Source organism: Dermacentor albipictus, chromosome 3, assembly GCF_038994185.2.
Source record: "Dermacentor albipictus isolate Rhodes 1998 colony chromosome 3, USDA_Dalb.pri_finalv2, whole genome shotgun sequence".
NCBI classification, from domain to species: Eukaryota; Metazoa; Arthropoda; class Arachnida; order Ixodida; family Ixodidae; genus Dermacentor; species Dermacentor albipictus.
The window spans coordinates 13,110,538-13,133,546 of NC_091823.1; the positions used below are offsets into that span (position 1 = coordinate 13,110,538).

The following is a 23,009-nucleotide window of genomic DNA, read 5'->3' on the forward strand; positions in this document are numbered from 1 at the left end:
CTGACATGTATGAATGCTCATAAAAATATCACAGAAATCAATTCTTATTATTTTCTTCTTTCAGCGTCACAGGGAGTCACTCATTCACCATAAATAAATTCCTCAAAGAGTGTTTACGATTTCCACATACAGACCTTGTGCTCTTTGGCCACAAGTGTTAAGTTCTCATGAAGCCTCTGGTTTTCTTGCAGGAGGTGGGAATGGGATTCAGCTGCTGACGCAGCTTCTGCTTCCAACTCTCTCACTCGGCATGTGAGCCTCACGACATCACTCTCCTTGCCGTTTAGGTTGTCTTGCAGTTTGCTGCGGACATTAAAATGATGTTTATTAAGTCAAACAGCATCCGGCATGTTACAGCGGAATTCCTATAATTCGAACTGCTCTGTTGGTCCCAGCAATGTCCTATAGATTTGAATAGAGAAAAACTTCTAAAAATTTGAACAACATCTCTCACTCGCACGCAGCACTTTTTGGACAAATCTGAGCCAAAAGTGAAAATTCGATGCGTCGCTAGTGCGAGAAGATGAGACCGAACCGGAGCAATTGAAGCAGCCTGCGCCCTCCTTTTGCATCAGGCTTTGCAAGAAGAAGCTCCCAGTGCATGCTTGATCACATTACCGTGCACTCACCATGCCCCTCTCCTAGCGCGCTCGCTCCACCATGTTCTCTCCAACGTTGGGCGTGCAGGAGTAAAGTGCACATCAAGCCACCATCCTTCTCGGCTCACCTTTGCACATTTTCCCTCGCACCCACAGAAAACGGCATGCGAGGCGTGATCTTATCGCACTTGGACTTTATACAAAACTTAGGGGTCCTAAGCTTATTCTGGTACATCTAGCATGCTGATGGAGGGAAGATAAGACTTTTTCAATGGGAGCCCAGTGATGGTTTTGGTTGCTTTGCACGCTGTACTGCACAACTGATCGGGCGCTATAGTATTTAAAGGGGCTCTCCTTAGATCGAACTCCATTTTATTTGTATAAATTTCCGGTCCCCTTAGAGTTTGAATTAATGAGATCTTACCGTATACTGTATAAAACAGGCCTCACCTACTGCAGGAATTCGCAAGCAATGCATGGCCTTTACAAAAGTTTATCTGCCATGAGCGAGTTCTGCCGCAAAGTAAGCTAGGACATGGACATGCTGAAGAAATAGAATGTTGTGCTCGCACTTGATTGCATGAGAAAATTTTTCTTTCACATGAAAATCGGTAGTCGAGAGACTTGGGAGCACCACAGCTGCCTCTACTGTCATGTCTCGCTTGTCCTGTCCTCTAGTGATTGAAGCAAACAAAGAGAATACGAGCCCATAGTTTGCAAGTTGGCTCAATGCTTTCTTCATAAGCTGTCCAAATGACCTGAATTTGATTGGCTATCAGGCAGTAGCTGTGTCAAGCCAAATGTGGTAAAGTAAACAAGAGATGCTGCATACTAATACTACTGCATTGTGAATTCGTATTTTTAGCAAAACACTCAAATATGATACAGTATTAGGGCTTAATTTGCTGCTGTACCTTGTCTGACAAATATAGACAGTGACTTACTCAATGTGCGATTCTGTAGCTCGGCATGTAAAGCGGGCAGTCTGTGTATCTTTATCCTAGAAAGGAAAAGGAAAAAAAACAGAAAACCAAAATATAGTTTAGTGTTTTCTTTATACAATCATTTGTTCATGGAAACTAGGAGCAAAATACAGTGAAACACCGGTTATACACCCCCAGTTTTTCAACGACCCGGTTTTTACGACGGATTAGCACAGTCCTGGCGGAGTCCCCATAAAAGCAATGCATTAAAAACCCTGGTTATTTGGTGCAATTTTACGCCTTACCCGCGTTAGGCGACGACCCTCGCCAAGCACGGGACGGAACGCAGACGAAAGAAAAGTGCCGCCGGTCTCTTTCCTCGCTTCGTCTCTCTGCATGCAGAGCGCTTGACACCGCTCGACCTGTTCACTCCGGCGCAGCTTTCTTCCTTGCCTCGTCTCATCATTCGTTTCTCTCTCTCCCACCAGCAGCCGCCCGCGCCACTTGCTGTGCTGAAATAGCGCCTTTTCTTCTCCACAATCACTTTCTCCCTCTCTTCTTGGCGGCGTCGGCTCTCGTCGCGTTGGGGAGGCGTTTCTCTACTTCCAGTTTTCCAGAAGCAGATCGCCGACAAGGTAGTGCGGAGAGGCCTAGATTTATCGCATGTGTTCGTCGTAATCCTAGCGACCGGCGTTCAGTGGAGGTTTTGAGTTGTGTGGAGCAACGTGACACACAATGTCCCGAAAGCAGACAGTTCTGCCACTCTGCAATAAGCTGAATATTATCGAGGAAGCTGAAAAGCGGCATGGAGCCACGAAAGCCAGCATTGCCCGGGACCTTAAGATACCCAAATCTTCGCTTAAGACGATCCTGGCAAACAAAGCGGCAATATTGCAGTATTCCAACAAGTTTGGGCTCAAGCGAAAAGTGGCAAAGAAAGGACAGCATGAGAAGTTAGAAAACGTTCTCGTCAAGTGGCTGGATCAAGCACGGAGCTCTGCGATCAACGTTGACAGCGCCATTCTAAAAGAAAAGGTGGACGTTGTGGCATTGCGTCTGGGCATCGACGACTTTCAGGCATCGAACAGGTGGCTGGATCGCTTTAAAAAATGAAACAGGATTGTGTACAGCCGCTCCTGCAGAGAAAGCACTTCCGTGGACGTTTCGACGGTGAACGAGTGGATGGAGTTGCTGCTGGAGATGATTGCTGCATACAAGCCTTGCGACGATGAGAGCGGTATTTTTTACCATATGCAGCCTGAGCAAATCCTTGCATTTAAGGGTGACAGCTGTCATGGTGGCAAGTGTAGTAAGGAGCCTGTGACGGCACTATTCTGTGCTAATAAGGATGGTTCTGAGAGGCTGCCCATGCTCGTTGTTGGAAAGTTTGCAAAGCCACGGCGCTTTAAGAACTTGAAGATGCTGCCATGCAGCTACAACTTCAACAAAAAGGTGTGGATGACATCTTCGCTCTTCAGAAATTTTTTGCAGCAGCTGGATAACAAAATCGGTGCTAGCGCGAGGAAAGTATTGCTTTTCGTGGACAACGCACCATGCCACCCACTTGATAAGTCCAGCCTGAAAAACATAAAGGTTGTTTTTTTTCTGCCCAACTGCACAAGCTGGCTGCAGCCGCTGGATGCCGGCATCATTAAGTGCGTGCGTCAAGAAAGGGTACTGGAAGCGGTTAGTGCAGCGTCAGCTGGCGGCTATGGAGCGCAGCGAGTCGGGAAAAAAAGATCACTGTGCTCGCCGCCATGCATTTTATTGCCAGTTCGTGGAACACAGTTTCACGAAGCACAATCGCTAACTCGTTCAAGCACCGTGGCTTTAAGCGAGAGACTGCCTCCTCTGCTGGGGATGCAACAACCTCAATGCCGCTCGAGGCCGATGCAGGCTTCGCCGACGACGATTTCGAGAGTTTAAACCTCACCATGACCTTCACCGAGTACGTGGAGGCCGACGACAACGTTGCGATCTGTGGCAAGGTGCCGCTGGATGATGCCATTGAGGAGGCTTTGCCTAGTGCCGACATCGCTGCGACATCCAACGAGGACAACGACGACGCCACAGATGCTGTGCCTGTGCCTACCATGTTCACCGAGGTGCTACGGCACACAGGCGGCATCTAAAACTTCATCTGTTCATGCGACGCCGCAGAGGACCTCCTTTCGGACGTTGCCCAACTCGAGCGGCTCTTTAATCACGGATCAAACAAGGTCCAAAAGAAACTTACCGACCTTGTTTAAAGTTCGCGCCGGCTGGCGGGAATCGCGGCAGTGGGCAGTGGAGTGCCGTAAAGGTCCGTTTGAGCAAAGCATGATTGATACCTCTACTGCATCATTAATTCTTATCGCATTTACTTTTTTAGTAATTTGGGTTCCCAAGCCCAGCAGAGTATGTTAGTATTTTACATTGAAGTTTCTTGTAAATCCGTTGCGCGAAATAAGTAGTAAATTTATAGGCATAATTTATGTTCGCATTTTACAATGCTTCTTCGCGGTCCCAGGAATGTCATATGGTCGGGGTTCCACTGTGTGTGATTCACCGCAGCATGCCACAACAGCAGCGGCGAGCCTACATGAACGATTGCATGCTCCTGGTGGCACTGCACAAAACGCGCAAGGACCATTAAAAGGACATTACTATAAAGAGGAACATTAAACCTGAAATTATGAGGTAATAAGTGGATTTATCAGTACAGCAAATGATGGTCACAGTTCCTCTTACTAAATTTTTCGCTGAAACACCAGTGCCCAGTGTGACATCACAGATTTCAAAGTACTTTTTCGTATTTGACCAGTTGTGGGATAGTAAAAATTCTTGAAATTGACTAAGTACACTCTTTCGCTCTTTTAGGATGTAATGTGGTACAACTTCACCGATGCACAGTTACCTGGGCCCGAGCAGACGGCATCAAAGTCTGATGTCATAGTGAGCTTTTCTAGCGAAGTCGAGGCTGCACGTGGCTTTCAGCATGGCTGAACGCATACACAGCTCACACACCCTGTTTTCGAAGTTATCTGCTGCGTGCACAGAGCTGGCGTGCCGAGATGGCATGGCATCATGTGTGCTGTCTTCCAGAGCGTTTAGTACTAGCGGTTGCATAATCTCGAGTTTCAAAGACACATTGAAGAAGCAGACAAAGCATTGTTGCCACTGCTCTTCGTGATATCATCGCGCTACCAACAGCAATTCAAATGGGTCGCGAAGCTTCAGCTGAAAGGCGGTTCAGAACGAATTGTCACCGACATCAACAAAGGCAACTATGAGAACAGTGATTGAAGTGTGAGTACGTGAGGAGGGAACAAACATTATTGAAGAAAAACCTTTATTTTTTATTGAAAACAAAACACAATTTCATTTCGTTCAACAAAAATTAAATTCCGAATTAACTTTATGTACATGTGGTGGGGAAAGAAAGGGCAACTCTCTTTCACTTACCGTTACCAATAAATATCTTTTTTTCAGCATGCACAAAAAAAGGGGGGAGTTCACGTCACTATCAACAGCAATGCAATGCAACTCTCATAGTGTTCCAAAAGGTGCACTTGTAAAGTTCACCTGCTACTATATGCCTGCCTCACATGTTGTATTGTTTGCTTGTTGACATTTGTCTGAATACTGATGGAGGGTTTGTGAGAAGTGTTTCATCGTGGGGAACATGCTCAGTCAAAAGTGGTGAGTTACGACTGGCAGATAATTGTTGACTTAGCTGTCTTTGTGTGGCTGTGCTAACCGACGGGCTTGATGTCTGACTATGCGACTGGCATTCAAAACCCAAAGCATTTTTCAGCCCGTAAAGAAGCGATGTTGCATGGGTGTGTTTGTGAGACCTGTACGGTAGGCGTTTCTTTGCACTGTTTTCCGCACTAACAGCTTGAAATAGCCAACAAATCAAGTTGCACGACAATTGAAGATACTGTGTCTTGAAGACACAAAAATTCTTTCAAAATACAAATGCCAAGCCACACGGGAAATAATCGAGGCATTTCACATCAAAAGATTAGGTGAGACTTGCGTAAGCCACACATCTTTGTCTCTGTTAGAATGCGAATTTCAGTATCTTCACAGCACTTGTGTTAATCTCAAGTAGTGTCTTTTTGTTATTTTCTTTTTTGGCTTCCCTACCTCTTGATATGTTTAACTGATGTCTTTAGACCTTGTCATGTTCATATGCGGTGGTATTTGCAATCACCTATATATATGTTGTCAGCTTCAGTAAAAATTTAGTTGAGTATTAGCGCTCGTAATGTCTGCTTCTAGTCTCTGTCCGTATCACTTCGTGCTACAATCCAAGATCATGTTGACATTGATGGCGTTTTTGTCAACAAAGCCCCATTCCGCATCAGCCCTCTATGCACAAAACTACTGTGTTGATCATGCAATCACAAAGCTAGCGTAGCCCCTCCCAACTCAATGTAGGCTAATACATGCCTCATGGTTGATGCATAAAGAAAGGAATTATATTCTGTCGGCTGTCATAATGGCTGTCTCACTGGTTGTAATGCTGTGAATGAATGCCGCCAATGAATGTAGCAGTGACATGCTTTGTATTGCTTGCATAGCAGCTTTGCAATTTTAACACCGCTGAAACTATGTTGTGGTGCAGTAATGGCACAGATTAGGTAAAAAAGACCCCTTTGAAGCAGTATGGAGCAACAAATTTCAGTTGGCAAAAATTGGTTTGCCCTTGCTTCAATGCGAACCAAGCGATGAGAATACAGCACACACGAAGCTGTCAGCACTCGGTGCACTCTGTCCCCATGGCAGATCACTTTCAAGATAGGGCCCTCGTGGCCGCATCGTTCATCTGCCACCGCCGGAGTACAGTTGATCACAGTTGGTAATGGTTTGACATGGATGGATAAGGCTCTAAAGAGGGATAATGGCTTATAATGATTGGAACGTCATCTGCAGTAGTTTCCTTGTGTCATTCGCAGCAGTTCGCGTCACCACAGCGCTGTCGTTTGTACTGGTCGGATCAAGTTTCATAACATTCATAATGACACCGGGCTGCATGGAGATGGGCAAGTCGCACAATGCTTACACATAATTAGACAACTCCGAGAGGAGTTTCTGCATGAATTTTTTATTTATTTATTCGCTAATGGTCCTTCTGGCCCAGTAACAGCAAGAAAACAAAGGGAACGTGAGAGATTAGATTTAAAGGACCACACCTTTTCCTTGAGTTTTTCGGTGAGCAGGGCAAGTTGGCGAGCCTGGCTGTCCCTCTCCCCAAGCAGGTGATCACGCTGCTTGGACAGATTATCCACCATGGCTGTCAGTTTGTCAACTTCCTTCTGGAGCAGCTCCAGCCGACTCAACAACTGCTCATCTTCTGCAGACATCTGGCTGGCTTGCAGATTCTGTGATGAACCATCAGATAAACGCCATAATTCTACACACTAAGCTACAGAAAGCAGTACGACATGACAGTTGGTCATATATAGTTACTGTTCCCTGCCTAGGACAGCTCGTGAAATGCTTCACAGCTCTGAATTTAATGCCTCTTTGAAGGAAAGACGTTTAATTTGTCAGATACAGTCTGGTTAGGAATTAGCAACAAAGCGCTGTTTGTCACAGAAGGTTATATCTTAGCCTTTACAGCAAAGGTTAAGATGCCGCCATGCTGAGGAACAAGAGCACTTGTGGGGCTCTTTTGCATCCCCTGTAATTAATTTTCCCTGCATGACAATTATGCAATAGTGGTAATCAACTCATTGCAGTTGTGCAGCCATGACAAGAGATAACACTAGTGCTCAGATACTGGCAGAAGCCGGCACTGCAGGTGTGTGAAGGGCTTTGTTCTCCACTTTAAGCTTCATAATGTGAGCCTGCTTGAATATACAGTTAAACCTCAATATAACGAAGTAGATAAAATCGACAATTTGCTTTGTTATATCGAAATTTTGTTGTATTGAAAATCAACCTTTTACGCAAATAGTACAGTCGCCAATCGATTTTTTTTCACATGGGAAGGAGCCGCAGAATTTTCTGAATTATTAGGCAATTGAAAAAGCAAATTTGAATGAAAAAGCAATCAATTTTGATGAATTTTGGAGACGGCGATGAATGATACGGTTTCATGCCACGTTGACGATATTTTCACATCGGTGGTAGGAATTAAGCGAAGCAGCCACACTTTCACGTGCACTCCACCCCCACGGCTGATAGTGTCACCTGCACTGGGACAACGCTATCAGGAAAAGCGCAGACAGCAGGGAGCAAAAGCTTCGTCTGCGTCTCACTCCAACAGGTCACCAAAACTAAAGATTACATAACCTCCAATACTAAACACGCGAGAAGACAGCCTACATAGTGCCACGCTGTCTTGGCATGCCCACTCTTTGCACATGCGGCAGATTACCTATAAAGCAGGGTGCGCGGCTGCGTGGTTACGTATACGCTCAGTCGTGTATGGCACAACCGAGATGCGCACCAGAAATCGTGATACATGTCAACTTACCCTCTCCCTTCCCTAGCCCCGCCCTTCACGCGCACTTAAATGTGTTACCGCGAGCGAGCTCCCCTCCCCCTCATTCCCTTTGCTCTCATGGGAAGGCAGCACTCATGAAGCCACCATATTTCTTGTCTCACTCTTGCACACTTTCACTCGCACCTAAAGCACGAAGTGTGCGGGCCGCGATAGGCTCTTATTGCACTTTATACAGAACAAGATGTGGCTCCACTTCGGCGCTCTTGTCGCACCACACGATTTGAGAGGTGCGTTTGCAAGTAGCCACTTGTAATTCAACCATTTGCCCATCTGCGCCCACGGAATATTCCATTTATTGTCTTGGCATTCCTTTGCGGCGTAAATGAAATTTCATTACATTGAAATCGCATACGAACATACTTCATTATATTGAGGTTATAAATACATGGTGCCCTATAGACAAGAGGTTATGAAAAGTTAAAGACTTTGTTATATTGAAGTTCGTTAGATTTAACTGTATTAAGTGCACATTAGCTTCAAGTTACAATGTTGTGACGGTGCCAGCCATAGGACGCTGTTGTAATGTCCATTATAGCCACCATGACCATGGCAAATTAGTCCCCATCATTACCTCATTGTTGTTCAAGGAAGACGGATGTCATGGGATGCAATAAAGTGAAGTGTCCACATGCACATTACTACCATCTATCCAGTACTTCAAAGGCCTTTTGTCCTGGAGTCTAAGCCAGCTCATGTATATATAGACTTCTAGTCACATAGAAAGTCATAATTTTACTCGTGCTTTGAGGTTGTCAACTATCTTGTGACGCCAAATGCCACCACATGCTGCTCAATATGATGCAAGTGAAAACACCTTCACAGTCAGCTTTGGCATTGTCACTTCAGCTGTTTATGTAATTTTAGAATCTAAACTTCACTGCTTAATGCATGCTTTCAAGTCACTAATCTGCATGGTCACACCTTGGAATTGGTCTGGTTTCCACTTTCGCTACCACTTGATGATGGGAGTTTGTGTCGTGCATTTCCAGACTTGAGCACCTGATGTAATCGCATCAGTTCATCCTTGTAGTGGTCTCTCTCCCTCTGCAAAGCATGCAATTCTGCACTGCTGTCTGAGGCAGCTGACTGTCCCTTGTTGGCCAGCAGACCCTGTATCTCAAGGAGAAGCTGTCGTTCTGCAAGAACAAGAACACCAACAGGCCAGCAAGGATGCAGTCAGCTTATTTCAAACACCTAAGAACCACAGATTTCTGTTTGACTTGTCAGATGTTTGAACTAACCGAGATTGAATAAAGCATGGTGCAAAACATAATTATGACTTATTGCAGCCAACAGGTGTACACACCGAGTTGTTTGAACAGACAAAAGGCCAGAAAAGGTACACAAACAGATATGTAGATGCACATGCAATAATAGTCTGTCTATTTTAGCTATCTATTTGCAGTTGTCTATATGTGCATTATGAGTGCTCCTCAGTCAGTCATTTAAGGCCATGTTGCTCTGCTCCTTGAAAGCCATAAAATTCACATCCATGATAACCTTGTTCAAGTTTGGCATCTTCAAGATGTCTTGAAAACATAGCAGGTTGAACAAAACATTGAGATTAGGTTAAGTTAAGTGGCATTGTTATGTAATTATCTGCATTCAAATACAGTGGAATCTCGATGATACGAATCTCACGGGGTCACGAAAAATATTCGTATTAGCCGAAATTCGTATCATCGAAACAATTAAAACTAGCTAAATCAAAGAGTCAGAGGTGAACTCACTCAGACACACGTACGTAAAAAGGATTTATTTCTTGTAGAAAATTCTCTAATGTCCTCTGCCTCTTTTTCTTTGTCAGGTCAATTAGCAGATTTTGTTCAAATCCATAAAAACGCGTGCACGTGTCGTCGCTGATTTCGTTCGCGCACGCCTCAGAACTTAGCGCGCATGCAGCGTTTCAGCCTCCGGTGGTGGGTCCTTCGCCGTCGCCCACGTCTAACACAAAGAACGCGGCCCGAAGCACAGCAGCCACTCCGTCCGATGGCACGCGGAAAATGAAGAAAAGCACAAAAGCAACACAAGTGCCACCGTTTCAAACTCTTCGCGCCCAGTCGCGGCCTCCGCGCTGTCCGGCGCCGCGACCGCGCCTCCGCACCAAAAGAGAGAGGGAGAAATCGCGTAACTGCGCGCTGTTCTCTTTCACTGCCATCGGTGGGGCTCATGCTCGCGGTGGCGTCCATCCGTGCGCTGGAATCGTGCCAACTGTGGTCTCTCCTCCGCGCAGCGGCGCAACCTCCTCCCCTCCTTAGCAACCGGCGCGCCGGTCAGGGGCGCAGCTGCGCATAACAACCGTGACGTCACACAGTAGCGGTAGAACGGGCGCGCGCGCGTCGGCGGTGGCACCGCCGCCAAGGTCGATTCAAATAGGTCGCGAAGCTTCGGGCGAAAAGCGGTTCAGTACAGATTGTCACCGACATCAGCATGGGGGGTTATGGGAGCAGCGATTGAAGCGCGACTATGTTTGGAGGGAACAAACGTTGGGAAAGAAAAACGCGTTTTTTAATTCAAACGAGACGCAGTTAAATTCATTCAACGAAAATAAAATTCCTAGACAATTTTATACATTCTTGACGAGTTAAGAAAATACAAGTTTAATTTTATTATTAATAATAAATGAATTTTTTAAGCGCCCATCGCTACAAGGGGGCGTTGACGCAACTATCACTCGCAATGCAATTCACGTCTGGAAATGGGCAGAAAGGCGCACTCGTATCACCTGTTGAAATACGCCCCCCTCACAGTTTGTGCTTTCTTGCTTGTCAAAGTTTGTCTGAATTTGGTGACGCGGGTAGCTTCATTGCTTCTTAATCTGTTCAGTCAAATGTAGTGAGTTACGACCGCCAGATAATTGTGTAGTTGTTTTCGTGCGACCGCGCTGGCCGACGGGCTTGGCATCCAACAATAGGATCAGCACTCTTTCGTCGGCCTCCAAAGAAAGTATGTTCTGTGCAGGGATGCGATATCGACAACTGTACGGCTGGCCTTTTCCTGCATCGCTTTCCACGCTGAAAGCTCGAAACGCCCATCAAGTCGAATGGCAGGGCATTTGAATATATAGCTCCAAAGGAAGAACAACAAAACAAATTTCGCGCCTTCGAAAACGAAAATGACGTCACTTCTGCTTTTTACGGACATGGCATCACATTATTTTTTCTTCCGCCGGAAGTGTTCCCACCACATACAGATGGCGCTAAGCCCCATGGACCGCTGATGGACCGCCATGTTTTGAACGTATGGGCTCCTATGGAAGCTTCGCTACCAGGTACATTTACCTTGCCGCCGCTGCTTCGCCAGCCGTTTCGTTGCAGTCGAGTGAGAGGCCCGTGTTGCGCGCCATGCGGTTCGGGGAAGCGCCAGTGGACGCCGGATTCCCCCGACACCAAACGCCAGAAGAACAAGGAGCGAATGCGCATGCCACGAATGAACATGTCACCAGATGCGAAAGCAAGGGAGGCAGAAAAGAAACGCCAACAGCGACTGATTAGATCGCCGGGTACCAAAGGCAGGGAAGCAGAACGAAAACGGCAGCAGCGACAGGCGATATCGCCGAACACCAAAGCGAATGAATTGGAGCGCAGACGGCAGCAGCGTCTGGCTTTCGCCAAGCACACTTTCAAATTTCCAATGTCTTCGGTAATTTTCGTATCAACCGACGCGGGTCGAAAACTGATTCGTAACAACCATTCTCTAACACGTTGCAAAGTAATGGGGCTCGGCCGGGACCACAGAAAAATTCGTATCATCCAGAAATTCGTATCAGCCGTGATCGTATCATCGAGATTCCACTGTAATAATGAGTCTGCCATACCTCAATGTTTCGCGATGCTGCTGTATAAGTAATTAAAAGCATGAAAACACAGCCAACATTAGAAATGGTAAAGCGGTAACATCAAAACATACACAAATGTGCAAAAGAATACCGACATGCATCACAAGTACTAATTAAGTTGCCTTATAAATAATTGAGTGTTCTTGATTGCTGGTTGGGGAGTACAGTAGACTTCCGTTAAATAAATTTTTTGGTTATTTCAATCCAAACCAAAGGTCCTGGCTGGTAGCCGTACATTTCTGTGGGAACTTTTGTTATTTCGATTCTGAAATTAGACCTCACTGGATAATTTGAACTTGGCTAGTCATCCCTCATGTGCCCAACCCCTATGGTGACCGCTGTGATGACTCCAACAGCAGCAGTATTAGTCTTGGCGGTATGTAGGGTACAGTGAATGCATTGAACTAACATCATCTCCCATTGAAAAGCTATTTTCAGCCTGCCCCATTAAGATTTTAAAAGGAAAATGGTAGTTCACAGTGAATTATTACAGTATTTACCCGACTGTAACGCTCGCCTTTTTTTTTCCAAGAACATTCATCTGAAAATTACCTGGGTGGTGCAGTTTGATACAAAACTAAAACCAAAACTGTTCTGCTTTCGAAAATTTTTCAGCAATCCTTCGATACCCATCGGCTACCTGCAGATTGGAAGGTCGGGAAGGTGGTCCCACTTCATAGGTCCGGTAGCAAACATTCGCCACTCAACTACCGCCCCATTTCCCTCACAAGCATTCCTTGCAAGGTTCTTGAACATATTCTGTACTCACATTTAGCAAAGCACTTACACAATAATTCATTTTTTACAAAAGCACAACATGGTTTCCGAAAAAACTTTTCATGTGAAACCCAACTTCTTTCTTTTACTCACAGCCTTCATCTTATTCTCGACAAAGGTTCTTTCGCAGACTGTGTTTTCTTTGATTTCGCCAAGGCCTTCGACAAAGTGTGTCATAAATTACTTCTATTTAAACTTAGTAAACTTAAACTTGATCCTCACCTGTTTGCATGGCTTGAACATTTTCTCTTTAATCGGTCGCAGTATATTGTGTTAAAAAATCATATGTCCCCATCTAATCCTGTAGACTCTGGTGTGCCCCAAGGATCAGTTATAGGCCCTCTTCTTTTTTAAATTTACATTAACGATTTACCCAATGACGTTTGTTCTAATATTTACCTTTTCGCAGATGACTGTGTTATCCTCCGTGAAATCTCGGACAAATCTGATCACAAATTCTTACAAGACGATACAACCGCTATCTCTAACTGGTGTTGACGTATGGTTAATGCAACTTAACGTAAGTAAATGTAAATGTATGCGTGTAACTCGCAGCATTATTCCTCCACTGAACTATTACCTTAATGATACTCCCCTGGAGGTCGTAACCTCCTATAGATACCTAGGCGTCCACATAACCTCGTCACTTTCCTGGTTGTTGCACTTCAACAGCGTAATTAACAATACTAATCGCATGCTAGGTTATCTTCACCGAAACTTTTCTTCTGCTCCTACATCATTAAAATTAATTCTATACAAAACGCTTATTAGGAGTAAAATGGAGTACGCCTCATCTATCTGGGACCCGCACCTCGAAACCCTTACTCAATCACTTGAACTAATCCAAAACAATGCCGTACGTTTCATTCATAGCAATTACAGCTGTACATCAAGCGTAACTGCCATGAAAAACTCTTTGTTGCTTGCTCCTCTCTTAGCCCGGCGTAAGTGCTTTCGCCTTGCTTTATTTCATAAACTATATTTCCACAATTTGTACCTACGGGATAATCTAATATCACCTCCTACCTACATTTCCTCTCGCATCGATCATAGCCATAAGGTTGGAATCATTCAGTGCCGCACCAGAACCTGTAACGAATCATTCATTCCTAGGACCTCTCAGGAATGGAACCACCTTCCCGGTGCAGTTGTCGCAATCAAGAACAACTCAAAGTTTCGTTCGGCCTTATCAGACATAATTACTCCCGGATGCAATTAACTAATCACATTTGTTGTTTATTGCTGCTTTGTTTATTTACTTGTCTATGTTTTTTTTACCCACTCCCCTCTGTAATACTTCGGTCTTGAGGGTACAATAAAATAAAAATAAATACAGCAGCCTACCGTAAAAGCCAGTCTAGCCAAGTGCCATTGCCATCACAAAATGACCACAATGGATGCCAACAGAACGAGTTCTCGCATAGTATGACAGCGACAATGCACTGCTTTCAGTCTGATAACGAAAGTGCGTTCAAACATTAAGTTATTTTACATGTTAAACTATTGGCAACAAGTTGCTTCACATGTTTTTCGCATTCCGGAGCGTAGCACACATCGCAGGACAGACTGGTGAACCGATTAGTCAAGGCGTGGGCCACCGCCCCATTCGTGATGTTGCGGAGTCATTTGATAAATGTAGAATAATTAATGTGCGGTCGACCATACGGAAGGTGACATGTTGTGGTTCTTCATAGACAGTTATGAAGTGTTGTCCGAGAGTGGTCATGATTATGTAAATAAATTTCGATTCCGTGTAGGTAAAGTTTGCTGGTTTCGTCTATTTTCCTATTGCCAAAATTGGAGGCATGCCATGTTTTCCTTGCTTTAAAGTGGGTGTGCGTTAGATATCTGATTTGTTTAGAACCTCTTATGTCATTCTTATGTTAGTTTTCTGCTTCCAACCCACAAAAAAGTGGATACGATTTCGATTTGCAAACATTCAGGATCGGGGCAAATACTGCCAAATAAATCTGTGAGTCTTGGTGTTTTTTCTGCTTCTTGTTTAATTCGGCAAATTTTGTCGGCCCCCTCAGGGACAAATTAACGAAGTTGACTGTACTAGAAACTTGTTTCAGGTTTAGTAGTACTAACCATTACTAGCCAGTTCTTTCACTCGTTCCTGCAGCTTTCTTTTTTCTTTTTCCAGCGCTTGTATCTGCTCCTCAAGCGTGTCACCTTTTGACTGTTGGTCAGTGTGCCTAGTGACACTTGTCGGACGCTTCTGCAGAAGTAAAATCAATCATGTTTCATTACACTTTGATGCAATACATTTCAAAAAAGAGACAGTGACTCACACTTTTTGCTGACTTCGGGTCTCTTGCCCGTGGGTCTGTTTTCCGATGCAGGTGTCCAAACTGTGTAATTTGTGCATGGAAGCACACAAGAAAGAAAACAATAAGTCAGTCTCAGCCTCAGTCATCTGGAGCCCTCATCAGAAAGAAATGACTACAAAGTTAGAAAAAGTTCAACGTCGTGCCGCGCGCTTCATATGCTCAAAGTACCGCCGTTTAGATTCCGTTACACTGATGTTGCAGTCTTGTGAACTGGAAACACTAGAAGTACGAAGGCTAAAAAATCGTCTGAAAGTGTTTTACAGAATACTACATGGACATTTAAAAATTAACAAAGATGAGTATGTGCAGCTTCCAGGAAAATGAAGCAGTCGTGTTAACCATCAATATGTTTTACGTCCATACTTTGCTCACAGTGATGTGTTCCGCTTTTCTTTTTTCCCTGCCGTGATTGAACTCTGGAACGCAATACCAAGCTTTGTGGCAGAAGTCAGTGATGTTTCTGAATTTGAAAAATTGTTAAACATGTATTTTTGCGATTCCGCCGCCGCTTGATGCACCTGTATATATGGTCTGCCTGTATTTAAACCCTCCCTGTAAGAACCCTCAGCAGAGGGTTGACAGTATGAAGAAATAAATAAATAAATAAAATAGAACAAGTGAAACATCATGGACACAGACGCATGTAAAAGGAAGAAACTGTATGCACACACTGATCTATGCTCTGGATGCACCAGGTCTCAGCATAGCGACTCCAAGGTCTCGAAAATGTATTTATACTCTGTCCAGAACATTCAGAGGTCAGATTTCTGACAAAACTTATCTGCCTCATGGCTGAGCTCAATTGATGCTGAGGCATGAAATTTAGGAGGAAAGGAAGTTTTGTGTTATGTGTGAAGCATATGTTTGCGCATAACCTAATGTGTTTTTTAAGGTGGTAAATATGTAAAGCAGCGTAGAAATTTTGCCTTGTTGGTACGACGTACTGCAAGTAAAGTGCAATAAAAAACGACAGAAGGAAAGTACAACACGTGCACTAACTTCTTTGTTGTTGCTGTTAAAGCTGGCGCATGTGTTGTACCCTCCTTCTGCCCTTATTTTTTGCAGTTCACGTGCAGTACGTAAAGAACTTGCATTATATTCATGCAAGCACATCAGTAACACATTAAGCAATGAGGGGGAGAAAATTGGGGAGAAGAAATAAAAGTGATCGTAGGTTTTGCCTATCAGGTTTTGTAGCTCTGAGCTACACATCTGAATTTAAAAAATCCACACCCTTGGCCGCATGATATTTGAAGAGGCACCACAGAGGAAGCACACTGCAGCAAAAGGGTATTAACTACATGCAGCAGTCTTATAATTTTGTAGTGGAACATGCTTGTAATGATATTACAGCGAGTCATATACCTACGCACTGATAAGGGTAAGGCTGGCATACCCAGGTGCCACTAACACTAATTATGGCCTGGCGCAAAAAATCACACAAGCAAGTTTAGGAAAACAATAAATTGGTCAAGTTGATAATGGTTCATTATTTCTAAAGTACAGAAGACAAGCATAACGAAGAGATAAAAATTCATTGTTCGGTCATTTCTACATCTCTCTTAGTGCTCTTTCATACTGTAGAAATAATGCACGGGCAAGAGCTTCTCATGGTCCGTCTCGGTTGTGTACCAAATTTGGAGGCATGTAAGTAAAGCAGCAAACACTCAATTGTTTATATTCTGGCAATAAATTAAACAAATGTCTCAATTGATTACAACATTAAACAGCTGAGGCGGCCGCTGCATTGTTTTGGAATGTGTACTAAATAATACTGAGGAGTGGGCAACCTGCAAATTTTGTACTGACCTTTATGCAATCAAGAAACAAATATCACAAACAACTCACATTAACTTTGCGAACTTGCTTCACCGGTTGTTTGGCAGAGGCTGGCTTTTGGGGCTCATTGGAGCGTGGGTTTGTAGAGGCACCCTTTCCCTCTTCACTAGCTTGAGGCTGCACCTGCACAGAAAGGATCGCTATACATCCTAACTTCTGGGAAAGGAAAATGATAAACATTTGCTGATGTATGCTGCAAAGAGTAAGCCACGATGCTTCCACTGATTTAGAACTATCTTGTTCCCTCTTGCACTGTTATCTACAGGACATTTGGTTTGTGTGTTTTATTATTACTTTAACCTTTAATTTGTCTGTTGAAGCAACAGATTACACAAATAACAGATGATGCCTTGAATAATTCTCGAAGTAAGGTGTCACTATGAGCGACATCACAGCATAGACTTAGGCGCACTTGCACAAAGTGTACATTACTTGCACATTTCTCATTTGCACAAAGTTACAATTAGAAAATTATAGAGCAACATGAAGAACACCCGATACAGCTTTCTGCTGCTCAAAACGTGCTACATAAAAATGTTTTTCCGAGTGTGAAAGAATCCCACGAATACACAGAAAGTGCCTCGTGCATTGTATTGAGCAACAGAATACTGTTTTTACAGTTTACTGTTTTACAGTTTTTACGCTGCTCTACAATTTTCTCATGGACACTCTTAATTTAATTATAATATTTGAGAAGTTGATTCATTAATTAAGACTAATCATGTAATTAGGCAGAATGCAAAAAATATGAGTATCTCCAAGCGACGGCAAACAACATTATTTTAGTTCTGTTCAGCTACGTGGCATTTGCATATTTTTAAAGTTTGGCTAAAGTTACGTGGGACACCTTGTATAGTACCCACATTTAAGTAATTGTGCACATATTTTATGCTTTTCAATCCTTTTTCATTTCCCTCCTATGTAATGTCAGGGCCTGTAGTCAAATAGATGATAAACTGACTGTGACATTATACCTTGCTGCACTTTGAACAAGGTACTCACGTGGATTCTGAAATGTCAATAATTGACTAGATCAATGACCTTAATTTTTTACTTTTTCTAACAAGCTACCCGATCAGACAAGCTTCCATCAAAATCTTGACTAAGAGTAGCACATTGGAAATATTGCACCCAATGTCACCTGCAATTTTTGGCCGCAGCTGCATCCGTCTTGCAACGCAGTGTGTGGAAGGCCCTCCCTCAGGGTCCTTGTGAGGCGCTCAATTTCAGCATCTCGTGCTTCAATCTGTAACCAAGGATATATTGCACATACAAAAAGCTGGCTTCAGCTCCCAAGTAAACTATTGTATGAGCTTTGCATTACTTTCTGTTTAAACAGCCATTCTAAATTTTGTCACCCACCAGTAGATGGATGAAATTGATGTTTTACTGGTCAAAATTGATAAATATTTTCTGTGCCATGACTCCACCTTGCTACATGGTTTTACATCACAACCTTGAATACATACTTTTTTAAGGAGGCTGGGTTCTTGTGCAACACCTCAAGGTTTCAAAAAGTATTGAAGTGGACTGCCATCTTTGCCCCCTGGCCTATGCGTGCAATGTAACATTCAGGTACCTGGCTCTTTATTCCCATTAGATTGAATAAATGTTTAGAGAGGCTCTAGTAAATGAATTAGTATGCAGTAAATTTAAAAGGCTGATGAAAGGGGTTAGTTGGTGACTTTTCATGCTTTCTTCTTGTGTGATGTCCCCGTTGATGTCGATTTTGTACATCGCGCAAGGTGAAATATGTACAATTATCGCTGGCACAGTGGTGTGAGCAATGTCTTACCACTTACTTTCAATACCTTTTTGCTTTGAGTGACAGCACAGTGTCTTGATGCCAATGTAGCACCAAATCCAAGTGATAATTTTGTAACTTGAGGCTAAGTGCAAAGGAGCACGTAGGACAACAGAGGGGAACGAAGACACAGCGCTTCATTTCTTTCTGTTGTCCTACGTGCTTTTCTGCATTTTGCTCCATTCTATGCAGTACCAACTAGCCCACCAGTCTGTTCTCTTGATAATTTTCTCATGCACTGCTTGAGCACAGTGGTAAGGTTCCTGGTTGTTATGAATTTTTTATTTACAACAGATGCTAGGTTGTTTCCTTGTCAAGAAAGGCAGTAATGATAAACCTAAACGTTGGCCAGCCATAAAGCACCAGCTTGCAGCAGCAATGTCAATGTAGTGATTATGGTAGCCTAATGAAAGGTAGGGGCAGCGAGATTGATGTTGCAGACTCTTTTTTTCCAAGTCAGTTTTGATTTCAGCAAGGATAATTACTCACATAGCTCCCACAAGAGCTTCTGAAATCAAGGGGCAGTATTCTCGGGTGATCATTTTCAGCAATAGCTTCACTTTAGTGAGATTTTGCGAGACTCATCCCATGAGAGCTTCTTTCTAGTGTTTGCTCGAACCTAGTGCGCACGCATCCAGATCCGGTTCTTACAAAATCTCGCTGAAGGTAAACTATTTCTGAAAGTGATCGTCCGAGAATATGTTATAAGATATCATTGTCTGGCTAAAGAATGCCGGGAATGGGCTTACAACTGTTTGAATGCATTAGCCATCTAAAACCACTAATTTAAATGTTAACTAGAGCAAATAACTGTGACAGACCACTTCTTATCTAGAAGCTACCAACTCGGACATTGATATCGTAAACAAAGAGTCACTGTGATTTACATTACTTTAATTTGTTTGAATTTGATGAAGGTAGGAAAAACACTAAGTGTGAATATGTATGTGGCACGTGTGGGAGTACAATGCATGTTTGTGCGTTGCATTGCACGAGTCCTCACTCGTTGCTGTAGCAAGTCTGCAGAAACTCTTGACTGATATAGTGATTCCTTGAGATCTCTTCGTTCATGTTGTAGCTGGTGGATTCTTGTATCAGCCATCCGAATAATGTCGATTTCTTGGGCATCTCGTATGGCTGTTTGGGGCCGTGGTTTCCGACCAGCCAGTCCATGCTGCCTTGGCAGTAACGAGGTTAGTTCAATGCCTTGAGTTCGATAGGACGCAGGTACTTTTGCAGCATCTATGAGAAAACACAACATGAAAAAGGTAAGCACATCTCATAAGCATACTGCACATTACTCAACAAAGCTTTAACCCAACTATCAGTAACAATGAAGTAGGGTTATTACACTTACTACTCAATACATCAGCACAGTGACACATTCAACGTAACACCATGCACTCATGTTGACCGAAACTGCAAAGGTGCCCAAATTTTCTTTAATTATCAGAATTTAAAATGAAAATAATTAAATTGTGGGGTTTAACATCCCAAAGCTATACTACGAGGACTGTATAATTTAACTATCTGGGGTTCTTTAATGTGGTACAAGTATTCTTGCATTCTGCAGTTGGTTGGCTACAATTGGCTGCAGTAGGCAATTTCTGGCTGTGGCAACTGCAGAATTAGGTTATCGCAGAAAGGAATTGAAAGGCGACTTTGTGTTCAGCAGCAGAATGCCACTGCCACTGAGCTGCCACAGTGTGCTTTATCAGACGTCTGAATCATTCAAATCTAAATAAAAAGGGTTTAGAAACACAGTTATGTGTTATTGCGTCAAATAAAACCTACCCAGTCACATTAACTGCAGATGTGCGATCAGAATAGCTGTGCAAAAAATTGCATATGATCCAGAATACACAACTGGGCCAGCAGTGCTATCTGGTAGTATGGTACGTGAATACACACAGCAGCAGGCACAATGAAAGTGCACCTACATTATGCGCCCATGCCTCATATATATCCTCTCATCCAGGGCCTTACTTGAGCCCAAACCCTCAGCCACGTCCCTCTTTACCCTTTCCCCTTTCAATAAAGTTTATCACCACCACCAGCTATTTCTGGCCACATTGTTCTGTCCTGGGAATTCTAAAAGTATGTATTAAATGAACCTCTTGTTTGATTGAGGCTGCTTTAATATCTATCAACAACATAGTTGACCAATGAAAAATTTGAGACAAGCAGAAGTTTGCATTGTCCTAGTTTTAATTATCGCAATTTAACAATAAATATCTCTGTCAACTGCGCAGAAACATGGAAAGGTTAGGTTAGGAGTTTTCAAGGTTCCTGATATAAGCTGCAAATAGTGTGTGACTACATGTCTGGCACATCAGTTCACAAATTAATTTAGGCACACTCAATTATTATTAGCCAAGTTGCAAGCTTCAATTGGTTTACTTTTCACTTCAAAGCAATGGATGTAGGCAAACTGGGGTGAATTTTGTGCTATACTCGTGCAGCAAAGAACACAAGAAAAATAAGTATCGGCAGTACCTGTAACATGAACAACTGCTTGCGTTGACAGTGCTGACTGCAGCTGTAAGATCCTGTCTGATTTCAGCTGCAGTTCTTTCTCGAGTTGTTTTATTTTGTTTGCACAGTCTGCTTTCACAAACTCAAACTTCTTTTTATAGTGTTCGGCTTCATGAAGCCTATTTTCCAAATCTGGAAATAGTGTGCAATAATGGGAGAGATGATGTCAGTTACACCACACCGCGACACATTCATTTTCACTTTAAAACTCAAGACACTGATGTTTGAGAAATCGCACCTGAAATTCTTACAGAAAGTGTGCATGTACTTTGAAATACCTTTCTGGCTTGTTTAAGGTATGTGTTTTTGGCAATAAAGTATGTGTAAGCAACATCTGCATGTAACTAAATGGAATCATGCAAATTTTAACTTTTCAGCTGTTGTACTTATTGTGCGATTTCAATTAAAGATGGAGAAAGTAGCGCAATCCAAGATACTGCGTGGGTGTTCATACGCAATAGGGCATTAGGAATATATGCACTGGTGCATGGCTAATGAAGTCGATAAGGGCCACACAGCATATCAATATTTGCTCATTTATTTACTAACAAAATCCACTATTCTAGAAGTCCAAGCAGGAAGGTGATCACAAAAATAATATGGAAGAAAATGTTGGAGCAAATGAACTGTGGTCGTAGTGCTTGTGTTGAATGATTGCAAGCAAGCGATCAGCATATGAAAAAAAGAAAAAAAAACCTACAGCCCCAACCCCTCAATAGCAAGAACAACTAAGTAAAGCATGTGATGTGATGAGTCGGGATAGCGGTTCATGTATCTAGTGCAACAAGCAATGCGAATATGCTGTATGCGAATCTCTTTCCAACAGTAAAAATAGCATCGAGATTAAAAAACTTCAAGAAGTACGCAAGAGACTCAGCGAATGCAAGCTCAGCTTTATCGAAATCACTATATACAGACTCCCGTGTAGTAATGCTGGAGGCATTGTGTGATCATAAGTACAGTGCGATTTATACAGACTGGCTCACCCTTCAGTTTATCTGTGTGTTTCTCTTTTAATTGCATGGCGCAGGCGTGCAGGCGATTCACCTCGGCGATTGCTTTGGCGTTCTCCTTTCGATAACACTCGGCCAGGTCCTCTTTCTCTTGCCTTTCCTGAACGAAAATTGGTTAGGGTGTTATCATCATGTTACGGTAGATACATGACATTTGAAAACGAACTAGCGATCACCTGCACCATCCTTCGCAGAGCCGTGTTTGCATCCACGCTCTGTTCCTGGTAGCTACAGAGGTCCGACCACAACCGAGCCACCAGAGGCGCAGACTCGAGGCTGAAGTCTTCCGTGTAGCCCATTTCAGCAAGATCGCTCCGGAGAGCGTCATACTTGAAACCCATCGGTCACCCGCACAGGTTACGTTAGGCTGGCATCGGAGGGGGAACAAATTCAAACGCGCCGCGGACTACGTGAAGTTAAACATTTTGGCAAAGTAGGAACCATTGTGTACAGTTCCAAAGTACCTTTCGGTCATCTTCCGCAATATTATAGGCATCCCGATCACAGTCACCATAGTTTAAACAAAACCGCCACTGGCCAAGCCAGCCGAGTACAACCATAGTACGGCACCCATGACGACATCCATCCAGGTCCCGTTCTCTAAGGCAGGCCCGTACAAATACCACAAAAGGTTGTTGTTTAGAAATAGAGAGGGCGCTACTTACAAGACGCATCTAATTAGATTTTTTTTTCTTGCGCTGCGCGTAAGTCGAGCTGTCAGTGTAGAGCGCAAGTAAAAAAATGTATGATTATTTAGCAAACATTGGCGGTATCTTCCGTATCGTCACGACCACTGTTGCATGGCATTGCCACGAAAGTGTCTGCGTTCACCCGGTGAACGCAGCGCAA

The 23,009-nt window shown here is 43.4% G+C and overlaps 1 protein-coding gene across 1 annotated transcript in view; it reads right to left on the minus strand.

Annotated features, from left to right (window-relative positions):
- LOC135898861 (centrosomal protein of 135 kDa-like) overlaps positions 1-22,729 on the minus strand; it is a 39,295-nt gene extending 16,566 nt beyond the window's left edge. The window contains exons 1-12 of the mRNA XM_065428032.2: positions 22,337-22,729; positions 22,134-22,260; positions 21,109-21,279; positions 19,616-19,854; positions 17,950-18,054; positions 16,818-16,931; positions 14,931-14,990; positions 14,728-14,857; positions 8,943-9,157; positions 6,703-6,891; positions 1,544-1,599; positions 135-303 (exon numbers count right to left, since the gene is read on the minus strand). Of these exons, the coding sequence (XP_065284104.2) occupies positions 135-303; positions 1,544-1,599; positions 6,703-6,891; positions 8,943-9,157; positions 14,728-14,857; positions 14,931-14,990; positions 16,818-16,931; positions 17,950-18,054; positions 19,616-19,854; positions 21,109-21,279; positions 22,134-22,260; positions 22,337-22,501 (1,740 nt within the window). The 5' untranslated portion in view covers positions 22,502-22,729. The remainder of the gene's footprint in view (positions 1-134; positions 304-1,543; positions 1,600-6,702; positions 6,892-8,942; positions 9,158-14,727; positions 14,858-14,930; positions 14,991-16,817; positions 16,932-17,949; positions 18,055-19,615; positions 19,855-21,108; positions 21,280-22,133; positions 22,261-22,336) is intronic.
- Between the last annotated feature and the right edge of the window lie 280 nt (positions 22,730-23,009).